The sequence below is a fragment of the Electrona antarctica genome (assembly GCF_951216825.1).
Source record: "Electrona antarctica genome assembly, chromosome: 15".
Taxonomy (NCBI): Eukaryota; Metazoa; Chordata; class Actinopteri; order Myctophiformes; family Myctophidae; genus Electrona; species Electrona antarctica.
Window position 1 is genome coordinate 45,128,006 of NC_136796.1, and position 11,759 is coordinate 45,139,764.

The following is an 11,759-nucleotide window of genomic DNA, read 5'->3' on the forward strand; positions in this document are numbered from 1 at the left end:
CTGCACGGATAGGGCTTTAAGGGTGGCTTAAGCCCCTGCTCTCAGTCAAAATGTGGCATTAATTGTTATTTCTTTTTTAATTTTAAATTTTTATCCTCTCTACTATAACCCGCAAAGGTTCCAGCCAACTCATAAACATACCCGTTGTGTGTCCATTTCTCTTCATTCATCTCCACTTCTAATAATCACTAAATAATTGCAATTTTCCCCCCACGTTTTCTCTCTACCTGTCTCTCCACTGAGTCCCCCCCCCCCCACCCTCTCCCTGAGTTCCCCCCCCCCCCCCCCCCCCCCTCCTTGAGTCCCCCCCCCCCCTCCCTGAGTCCCCCCCCACCCCCGCTTAATTCTCTCTCTCAGATGTTGCACCCGGCCTGGCCGCTGTGACACTGTGAGATTTATGACCTTTGGACACAGGTCCAGGGAACTCGAGCTGGGGGACGTATGGATTATAGACATACACAGACAGACACACGCTCACTTGCACAGTATAGTTGGTTGCATCAGTGCACTAGAGCAGTGGTTCCCAAACCGTTTCAGGTCAAGGACCCCCAAATTGACACTAATTAGCCCCACAGACCCCCATTTGAAAAGATATGCCAGAGACCCCCATAAGAGAAGATTTTTACGGCTCTAGCAATGATTCTCAACCCGTTTAATTTCAAGGACCCCCAGTTTGACATCCATTAGTCTACGGACGCCCCATTTAATGGCATTTCTATCTCTGGGACCCCCCAATTTAGATTGTAAAATCAATGTTAATTTAACTCAGAGTGTACAAATGGAACCAAACGGACCCGTTAGGGTCCCTTTGGGTCCATGTGTACACTCTGAGTTACAGGCCCATAAGGGTCCATTTGGTTCCAAACTATCATTTAGCTGGGGACCCCCTGGAACTCTCTCAGGTACCACTGGGGGGTCCCCGGACCCCACTTTGGGAACCACTGTACTAAACAATTAGTCAAACGAAGTTGCGGGCCCACCCATCTGACCACTAAGTAGCTATAGATGCGTGGGCCAACGTGCATTTTCAGAGCATGTTATGATCAATACATCGATTATATGTTCCAGCTTGGATCAATGGAACCAACATACTATACTTAAACTACTCATTTATTGCTATCACTATGACAAAACATTATTTTTTTCAAGAAATTTAATTAAGACTGCCAGGCAGTCACACGTAAAGGTGACGGCCACAGTTGGGAGGACGCAGTGTTCGGTGTACAGGGGGCTTCCACGTGGGTAGGACCGGACGCCAAGGACGCGGTCATGCAACAAATGAACTAATATATACTGTATCAATTTCAGAAGTGCTCTACAATCAATCGCCTTCACCCTACTTTCCAAGTAGTTTTTCTAAAAAACTAAAAGTATACTGTATCAATTTCAGAAGTACTCCGCTCTACAAGCAATCGCCCCCTGGCCCCTACATGCCAAGTAGTTTTCTCAAGTACAATGATTGCGTGTTGTAGAGCAGATGAGAGTCTCAGATGAGACTCTCACTTAGGGATGTCCCGGTCGGATTGGGTGAGCGGAAATCTGAGAATTTCTTTTTTTTTATTTCAATAAAATAGTGTGTCTAAATAGTAGCTTGTGTCTAATGTAAATCTCAAAGAAAGATGATATTGTGTGAAAACTGTCTCAAAGAACATACAACAAAGACAGTCACAGAGGCGTGAAATAGCCCCATGATGAAAACAAAGGAATGCAACCCCCACTATGCATGTAGTAGGCCTACTATCTATCTCTGAATGATAGCCAAAGCCATGCAAATGGTGTTTTCTCTACAAGAGTTTTAACTTTGACTTCAGTTCCATAAGCTGTAGAACAAAGATTCATCTAATTTACCAATGACATGAAAAACATAACAAATCCTTCTATAGTTCTAATACAAGTAGTCACATATTTTTTACTTTTAATAATTGCACGGCAACAGAATAGACTAGAGTTACATACTGTACATTTCTCACATGGCACAAGTGTTGTATAAAAAAATATAAAGATCGGATACAGGAAAAATCGGTATCGGCATGACTCAAAATCAAATCGGATCGGGAGCACAAAACAAAACGTGATCGGGACATCCCTACTCTCAATCCATCAATCATTGTAACGTCATCTTTTCCATGCCGTCGCTGACTATGTTTGCTCTCATCCAATAGGAACATAGAGATGCGTCAGCGGCAACAGCTGTTCGAGGCGGGTCTTCTGTCGTCCGCCCGCTATGGGACCCACGATGGGAGCCTGGGGCCCGTGGACGGACGCAAGAAACCCCGGGGCAAGTGGCTGGCACTGGAGTCATCAGAGAGACGCTGTCAGACCTGTCAGCATCTCTGTTACCTATCTATGGTGAGGCATACAGTACGTGTGTGTGTGTGTGTGTGTGTGCGCTTACTGTGAGCTTACTTGTCAAAGTGACAGATGTGTTCCCCATGACTCAAGGAACATGTGGAAACAAGTTCCATGAATTTTGGCCAAACAAAGCATGAGTTATGACTGTTTCATTTTCAATGTGTGTCTAACCCTAACCCTGTGTACACACACACGCTCGCTTACAATTACACTTTAGGCATTTAGTAGACGCTCTTATCTAGAGCGACCTACAAGTGCAAGATAGAAATAAGCAGAGTAAACATGAGCTCTAAATACTTACAGTACAAGTGACTGTAGTTTACCGCTCCGTGTACGCAGAATGATTTTAATTGCCAGCGCTTTTCTGACATGCCCTTCTATAGTGAAGACGTCCTGGAGTGCTCTTCCTAGCGCAGGGCGTTTCAGCACTCGATGTGTGCGCTGCGTTTTTCGGGGGTGAACGCTCTGGGGTGCCTAAAACAAATGAAAGGTTCAACTTTTGGGAGAGGAAACCACTGCTCATCGGTGTCACCTTCCTGTGCAGAGGATTTGAGAGACACTCAACAATCACTGAGGCTCCCTACTGTGTGTAACTGGACATCACCTCCCAGGGGGAGATGGGGTTGATGACCTGTTGCTTTCTGTCTCTGTAACTGGACATCACCCAGCCAGGGGGAGATGGGGTTGATGACCTGTTGCTTTCTGTCTCTGTAACTGCATGGACATCACCCAGCCAGGGGGAGATGGGGTTGATGACCTGTTGCTTTTCTGTCTCTGCAGGTGGTCCAGGAGACGGACAACGTGGTCTTCTGTCTGGAGTGCGCCCTGCGCTACGTCGAGAACCACAAATCCTGCAGAGGCCTCAAGATGATGTACCGATACGATGAGGTACTGTAGTACAGGCCACCGCTACTCTGTTCATATAGCGTCCTATCCCCTGTTCCTCCAGATGGGGGAGTCATTAGCTGGCTTTCTGATTTGTGCTCATAATTGAAAATGGGACCAGCAGTCTTCTTGGACCCTCATGGGAATTAACATGGTTAACAATAGACAATATTTACGGACGGCTTTTAGGCTAGACTGCCTTAGTTTAAAGTTACCTTTGAACAGCCACTGCACCGACCACTGAGTTGCTTGTCATGCAAATCCGGTGTAAGTGTTGTAGTGTTGAAAAATATTCCATAGCAGACCGGACGAGGAAGCCGAGCACTGCCCGGTAGCTTCCCCATTGTAAACAATAGGGACTCAATTTCCCATAACCCATAACCCGTCATCAAAACGCGTTTCATATCCCATTCTGTCCGGTGGATTGCCCGTATGACTTAAAACTGAATAAAAACGTGGATTAAACAATGAAAACATATCTCGGGAAACTCACGAATCGCAGGGAAAGTGTTGTACAATTAATGAACTCGAGCAACTCGTGTTTAGAAGTCAAAGTGTATAATAATATAAATATGAAGAATGAGACTAATAATAGCATTTAAAGTAAATGGTAAATCTGTGAACATAGTTGATCTCTTCTCTCCTATCAGGAGCAAATCAATAGTTTGGTGAACCAGGTGTGTGGTAGGGCCATGGTGAAGAACGGAGCCGTCGGAGGAGCGGTCGGGGACCCCGTTCACGCTCCCAGCCCGGCCGTCAAGCCCTCGCCGGCCAAACGAGGACCCCGCAAACGCCCCGCCACCGTGGAAGTGTCCCTGTCTCGCCTGTCCTCGACCCACTTGCCCAAGACGGCGGCCGTGTCCTGAGGGGACGCCTCCACCCTCCACCACCACCTCGCCACCCTGCGTGCCCCCCCCCGCCCCCAGCCCATGAAAACCCCCCCACCCACCATGTTCTTGTTTTTATTTCACTAGAATCACTATCACCTTGACTGACACCCTCCTCCTCCCATTTTTAAGAAAGAAAGAAACAAATTGTTACCAAGCTTTTTATGTCCGCCTGCTTCACCCAAAAAATATATCCCACTTTATTCACCCTCCCCCCTTAGTAATGACATGCTTGTTTCTAAGAAAGAAGAGAGACAACACAAAAAGAAATGAAAAAGCAAGATGTCTTTTTTGCACTAGCGTGAAAGAAGAATTTGTTTTTATTTTTGATGATGATTTGAGACTTTTAGTTTTATCGTGTGTGTACCTTTTTTTATTGTCGTAAAAGTCGTCCATCTTAAGCGTTAAACTGTAAACGTCACACAGGTAGACTTGATGAGCCCTTAAGTCCTTAAACTGAAATAGTTAACATTGGAATCCTATTATCTTAGCCCCAGCCCCGCCCCCCTTTGGCCCCTAGACTGCACCGCCCGTTTCTCCACCTCCCCCTCCTCCCGAATCACACATCACTCAACTGTGAACATGGGACGAATGACAAGGAGGTGATATTTTTTTGTTGTTTTTGTTTAGCTCTTTCTATTTCTATAAATTTTTAAATGACCGAGTAGTTACCCAAAGTTCCTCTCTGTCCTTTGCTCAGAGGAAGAGGAGTAATATTTTTTTGTGTTTTACTTTCTTGATTGATGCGGCTCCTGCAATTTAAAAAAAAAAAAAGAGACAAAATACAGGGGCTGGCGATGCGAGGTAAAAACTTGAAAGACAGACAATGATGTTGGTTTATTGTTGGCTGGCTTTTTTTTTTTAAGTTCTATTTTGAATTCTAGCTTTGGTTTTGTTGATAGTTTTTTTTTTTTGTAAGAAGTCTTCTGTGTACTTTATTTGTCGTTAATGATGTTTCTTTTCCTTGGTGGATGTGAGAGGGGCGGAGCTACAGCTGCTCACCTCACTTCCTGGTTGATATGGAGGGATCCCTCTTTCGCTTGCGAGTGAAACCTGTGCCTGATTATAAAGCGAGGAGGTCCATTGTTTTGGTGCTGTTGGTTATAATTACTGTATAACAATACGAAAAAGAATCTGGGGGGTTAGCACCAGCTAGCTGTTAGCTGCTAGCTGCTCTCGCTAGATAATTAGCTCCTAGCTGCCCGTGCTAGATGTTAGCTGCTAGCTGTTAGCTGCTTGGTGGAGCGCCCCCATCTCACAGGGCGGAAAGGCTGTGAGGTTTTTTCCGGTTCTAGATGTGCAATCGTGTTAACATTCCATTCTTCCAGTCCTCTTGTTTCATCTGTACCAGTAAACATTAATTATTATATTATTATTATATTATTATTATTATTTTGTGTTTTTTGACTTTTTTTTTATCTGATGTGCTATCTTGAGTAGAGCCACTAGTCAAAGTGTAAAATGTGAAATACAAAAAATCCCAAGTTTTTTTTTTCTTTGTTTTTGGCCCTTTATTGCTTTTTTTTCTTATTTCTTTTTGCATTTTCTTCCCTTTTCCGGATGTATTATGAGTGGTTTAAGAGACGGAAAAAAGTCCAACACAAACGAAACATAATTCTTTTTTTTTTTTTTTGTAAATAATCCTGTAAATTTCTTTAAATACTTGAGCCTTTTTTCTGTGGTGAAGGAAGGAAAGGAAAGAGGAAGGAAGGAAGAGAGTGGAGTGGAGTTATGGAGGGGAGTCCTTGATGAAGAAACAGCCTTACATTACCTTTCTTCATCCATGTGAGTTTGATGCTTACAGGGTTGCTCTGGTAAAAGTGTATAAATAAATTTTAAGTGCTGCTTATATCACTAAGAAAGAAGATATGGAGTAGCAACCCCCCCCCACCCCCCCACCCTTGCCCCCCCCCCCCCCCTCCCGAGCCTAGTTTTGTTTGTTTAGCTTTACTTTTATAAAGAAAAGGGAAAAAAAAGAGATGTTCACAAAAAAAATGGGTTTTTACATTTTAATTTCTGAACATTCAACAAAAATGTAGTAGCTACTCATGTTGCACTGAGCTTGCCAGTGGTGACTGTCAAGATTAAAATCCTATAATCAAGTTTGTTGATTGTCGTCCCTCACACAAGACTGAACTGTTTTAGGACTATTTAATGAAAATGCTGAGTTGGGTGTTTTCAACATAAAAAAAAAAGAAAAGTGGTTGTCAAGTTTTTATGGCCTTAGGGTATGGACACACCAGGGTTTGATTACGCCTAGTACCCGTCGGATTCTGCCAATGATTTTCAATGGAAACAGAGTGGAAAGCTCCGCAATGGCAACAAAAATGCTCCGCTATCATTGAAAAAGCGTTGGCAGAATCAAACTCTGGTGTGTCCGTACCCTTACAATGTATGTTATCCTTACAAGACTTCTTTTTTTTCTTCCTCATTCTTCTTTTTTTTTTTTTTTTTTTTAGTTTTTCTACAGTCTGAACTGTTTGCTCCCAGTGGGGTTTCTGGCAACTTAATTTATTAGTGCTGCGCGTCTCGGCCTTTCCCTCCCACTCGGAAAGAGAGTCTCTTGTTGGTTATATTGACAGTTTTTTACTTTTCCAGTTTGTACTTAAGGTTTAATAAAAACTTACTGACAATTCACTGTCATTTCTTTCCAACTAGTGTGTGTGTTGCTTTGTCCGGATATGGATTGACACGTTTACAAACACAACCATTCGAGCCGTATCGTTGTACATACTGTATATATTCTGCCCATATTGAGTAAGTAGAATTGATATACAGTATCAAATACGTTTGTAAAAATGCAAATCCTCTTCAGCAGTGGTGTTTTCGTCGACTAAAACTAAGACGAAAAATGTTCGTCGACTACCTTTTTCCACTGACGAAAACTAAATGGAAACTAAATCAAAACTAAGCTATGATGACTAAAACTAAATGTATTGACAATTTCGTCAGCAAATAAAAACTAGACTAAAATGTTAGGAAGGGACTAGTGGACAAGATATCAAGTAGAAGTTATTTTACAATCGGTTGCATGCTGAAAATAGACGATCTACAAGCTCGCGACGTGTTGAGCTTGTAGATCGGCTATTTTCAGCAGGTGTAAAAACAGTCATTACGACGGCATCAAGGCCCGCCAAAATGCATTTTCATCAACTCAATCAACTGTAGATTTAGTCGACTAAAATCTTATATTTAGTTGACTAAAACTAGACTAACACTAAAACATTCCAGGTGACTAAAATGTGACTAAAACTAAATAAACTATTCAAGAGACTATGACTAAAACTAAAATCTAAATTTGCTGCCAAAAACAACACTGATAATACAGTATCAAATACGTTTGTAAAAATGCAAATCCTCTTCAGATATATTTGAGGCACATTTTTGTTTGAGTATCTGTATGCATTAGGGGTGGGTCAGAATAATAGATTAATTATTTAAAAATGTATATATTAATTTGATGAAGTTTTCTCAACAGACTACTATTCAAAGAAACAAATTAATTATGCTATAACAAATAAAAAGCGTAATCTAAAAGATGGTAAATGGTGCATTTATATAGCGCCTTTAACCAAGGCGCTTTATACATAAATTGTGCATTACATTCATCCCATTCACGCACACATTCACACACCGATGGCGGCGGAAACCATGCAAGGTATACCAACCAGCACATCAGGAGCAATTAGGGGTTCAGTGTCTTGCTCAAGGACACTTCGACACTACCTCTGGGGGAGCCCGGGTTCAAACTGGCAACCAATGCGGTTACCATCCAGCCACTCTACCCCTGAGCCACCGCCGCCCCACAGATGCACATGCATGCTATATTGCTTTGGTTAATTCTGAAAACCTGGTTGATAAGCCAATGCAATGCTGTTGTAGGCTAGGATGGAGGCTTGTTGTGTCACTTTTATTTATTGTCGTCGCAGCAGCTGAGCCAATCGATGTCCTGAAGGAGGATTATCTGATGAACATGTTCACGTGTACAAACCTTTTGACTTACAGAAGGTCATGATGCTTTTCCGAAAACACACTGTCGAGGAGGAATCCTCATTCGGCATTTTCTGCTTCAAAATTAATGCAGCACATGTTTTCTGAGCCTTTACCACTAGAGTTGTCCCGATACAATTTTTTTCAGACAGAGTACGAGTACAAGTACTTCGTTTTTAGTACTCGCCGATACCGAGTACTGATAAGAGTACTTTATTTTTGTTGAGTAACCACTTATTTTCCCCCCTTTTTCTCATAAATGCAAATGGATCTCTGATCTACACTTGTCAGTTGTCATTTATGCTTGTAGATCGGCTGTTTTGGGCGATTTGCTGCAGTGTTGGGTCAGACGTGCTCCTGTTGCATTCGTTCAGCCTATAGTGTCAATAATGTTTTGGTACTCGGGTCAAAGTATCGGGGCCAGTACAGAATACCAGTATCGGTACAACGGTACCACGTACAGCATCCCTCAGAATCATATCACTGCTTAACTGCTGCTCTGTATTCTAGTCTGAGAGGGTTGTTAAATGTTTAACATTGCCATTGGCAATAAAAGCCAGGGCACTATTCTAGTCTAGGACAGTGGTTCCCAAAGTGGGGTCCGGGGACCCCCAGGGGTCCTTGAGGGAGTTCCAGGGGGTCCCCCAGATAAATGATAGGTTGGAACTAAATGGACCCTTATGGGTCTGTAACTCTGAGAGTGTACAAATGGAACCAAACGGACCCTAACGGGTCCATTTGGTTCCATTTGTACACTCTCAGAGTTAAATCAACATTGATTTTACAATATAAATTGGGTGTCCCAGAGATAGAAATGACATTAAATGGGGGTTTGTACTACTAATGCATGTCAAACTGGTGGGTCCTTGAAATTAAACGGGTTGAGAATCTCTGCTAGAGCCGTAAAACTCTTCTCTTATGGGGATCCCCGGCATATCTTTTCAAATGGGGGGTCCGCGGGGGCTAATTAGTGTCAATTTGGGGGTCCTTGACATGAAAAAGTTTGGGAACCACTGGTCTAGAACTATGGTCTATTTATCATCTGTACATTAACCCTCCCTAGGCTCTCCCTTCTCGTCACAAGGCAAGGATAAGGTACAAATGCAGACTCGTGGACACACAGGTAGCGGTCTAGTGGAAACTCTTTACTGAAGCATCCCAGGAAGTAACAGGAAGTACACATGAGGAACAATAATGGTAACGGGAGACTAGAACACCACTGGAAGACTATTCTCACATCATGGCCAGACAACTTATCTGTTCCCTATATCTCTGCATAGCAGTGGGCGTGGGTATCTGACACCACTGAAAAATCTGCTATTCATTTTTTCCCCCCCATATAGATTTACAAAAATATTTATATCAAGCCATCCAGGATCCTGGTGATTCATTCATGATCATAACACCTTTGATTCTGTGGAGATTATTAGTTTTTTTATTAGTTTTTGAATATTTAATTATGATATAGCCTATTACATTTAATAAATTGCTTTGTTTAGACTTTATTTTTTTATTAGCCTTGCATAGCCAGCCTTCAATTGACCCAGCATATCCACGCGAGGATAAAGTTTTTATCGTCATGATTCACCACTGGATCCTGTATGGCTTCATTCTAGGCTTAAAATAATTGATATAGCCTATATATTTCTTAAATCTCTATGGGAAAAAATAATGGCAAAAAAATGCCAGAAAACCACGCTCACTGGAACTATATGCCCACTGAATGCCAAGAAAGTAGGAAGGAAGCTGTCATCTGTTTGCCAATACCATTCAAGAAAATATAATTTAAAAAATATCTTATTTGGATTTTTTTTTTAATGTATTTCATATTCCATTTCTGTTAGTTAAGTTAATATAATATGCTTCGACTAATTTGATTTACAGTAGGACACATTTACGCAACTGCAAAGACGAAATGGAAGCCATATATGGAAGGAAGCATTTGAAAATTGTGAGGCCCCAAAAGCGCCTCCTGGCTCAGTGGCTCTGGTCAGCTCTTATGGCGCTGCCGCGCTGGTCATATCCCCCCCCTCCCTCCCCATATCTATGGTCATATCATGACGTCGGTCAGAACTGATTACTTTACGTGCAACACCTGGGTGGTGGTGCATTTCGACATAAAAAAGGTAAGCTCACAGACGCAGCACAGGCTTTTTAAACCATAGATGGCGCCATGACTATTCTGCCCAATAACTCGGTTGACAAGTTAAAAGTTTTATTCAGTTTTCAAGGTAGGCAGGCTACTTAAAAAATAAAGAAAGAAAACCGCACATGGGGGAGTGGGAGAGGGGGTATGGTCCCAGGCCTACTCGGAGGGGGACGTTTATTATTTATTAACATTAAAGTCAACCAACATTTCAGGAGATATTTGAGGCTGGTTGGTTTGGGGAGAGATATAATTTAGCCTATGGCGTAATGCTGTTACACAGAACACAATATCCACCTTTTTAGCTTCCCTTTTTTTTGTAAGTCTCAAACTGTTCAAGAATGGTCCATATCATTGCATAATTAGCCTATCTTGTGTAAGCTTATCTAACACAGCAGGCTAACTAACTAGCGTAATTTTGTTAGCTAACGATAGAGTGGTCGGGAGATGGAGAAGCCCATCACAAAATATTTTCTATAAATATCGTAAGCTAAAGCTAATTAGACGAAACCTAGCTTTGGTCCATATAATAACGTCCTCCTATGAACCATGCTATATTAAGAAACGATAAACTTAATAAGTTGATTCGGTTGGATGTTGGAACAAATGTTACTGTTGTCAGTTTGAAACCGTTTTGTCTATATCATTCTGGGTATTTTCCAGTGCAGCGCACACACACACAGACAGTCAAAAAAACATGGATTTGGTCCTCATTCCAGTCCAGTCCAGTCCAAAAGATGAAGTTTCACCTGAATGTCCATTATTGTCCAGGGACTGTCAAGCCATGGCAAGGTTAGCCTAGTATGTCAGAGTCAGTCCTGTGATTATCTGTCTGAGACAGTGTGACATTTGTTGCATTGTAATCTTGGTCTCATAATGCAATTTGTCAGGTGAACATCGCATGGCAAGCAAATTAACCCTTTTAGTGTTGAACTGCACATATAGACACACATTAGCCCGTTTTTGGGGATACACTGTCATATAAGCATATTTTGTTATCGTGAAGATTTTTTATATTAAACTGAATACTCTTCTATAAAAATGGGATTTGAACTGATTGCAAAGACCACTAGTTAAATGTCCTGGATGTACAGTACAGTACACAAACCTCATTATGTAAAATGTATGTCTTATTTGAATTTCTAAAAGTCTGACTTTTAGCTTAACCTGGCTTGTAAACAGGATTTTACCGGTACACAAATTCATAAAATGGAATACTGAATTATTCTGAATACTACTGGAATATTATGTGCAATTCTGCATATAAACCCATTTGGCAGTGGTTACTTAGTTAATCCATTTTCAGACCATTCCCTTTCGTACAGTATATATTCCTCCCAACCACAGCAATCCACGTTTGACTTATAGAGGGTATGCGCGTGAGTGACATCATTATCGTACCCGGAATTTATGCGGGAACACCTACTGAGTAGCAAAAAAAAACGTACTTTCTGGCCTTGACAGCCCATACATTCAAACAGAAAAGTCCTATCTGATAG

At 41.8% G+C, this 11,759-nt stretch overlaps 1 protein-coding gene and 1 long non-coding RNA gene across 2 annotated transcripts in view; one reads left to right on the forward strand and one right to left on the reverse strand.

Annotated features, from left to right (window-relative positions):
• jarid2b (jumonji and AT-rich interaction domain containing 2b) overlaps positions 1-6,771 on the forward strand; it is a gene marked incomplete at its 5' end in the record, with an annotated part of 78,991 nt that extends 72,220 nt beyond the window's left edge. Inside the window, 3 exons of the mRNA XM_079522921.1 lie at positions 2,163-2,349; positions 3,133-3,240; positions 3,888-6,771. Of these exons, the coding sequence (XP_079379047.1) occupies positions 2,163-2,349; positions 3,133-3,240; positions 3,888-4,103 (511 nt within the window). The 3' untranslated portion in view covers positions 4,104-6,771. The remainder of the gene's footprint in view (positions 1-2,162; positions 2,350-3,132; positions 3,241-3,887) is intronic.
• The window catches only part of LOC306938920, a 366,267-nt gene that overhangs the window by 229,965 nt on the left and 124,543 nt on the right, over positions 1-11,759 (reverse strand). The window lies entirely within an intron of this gene.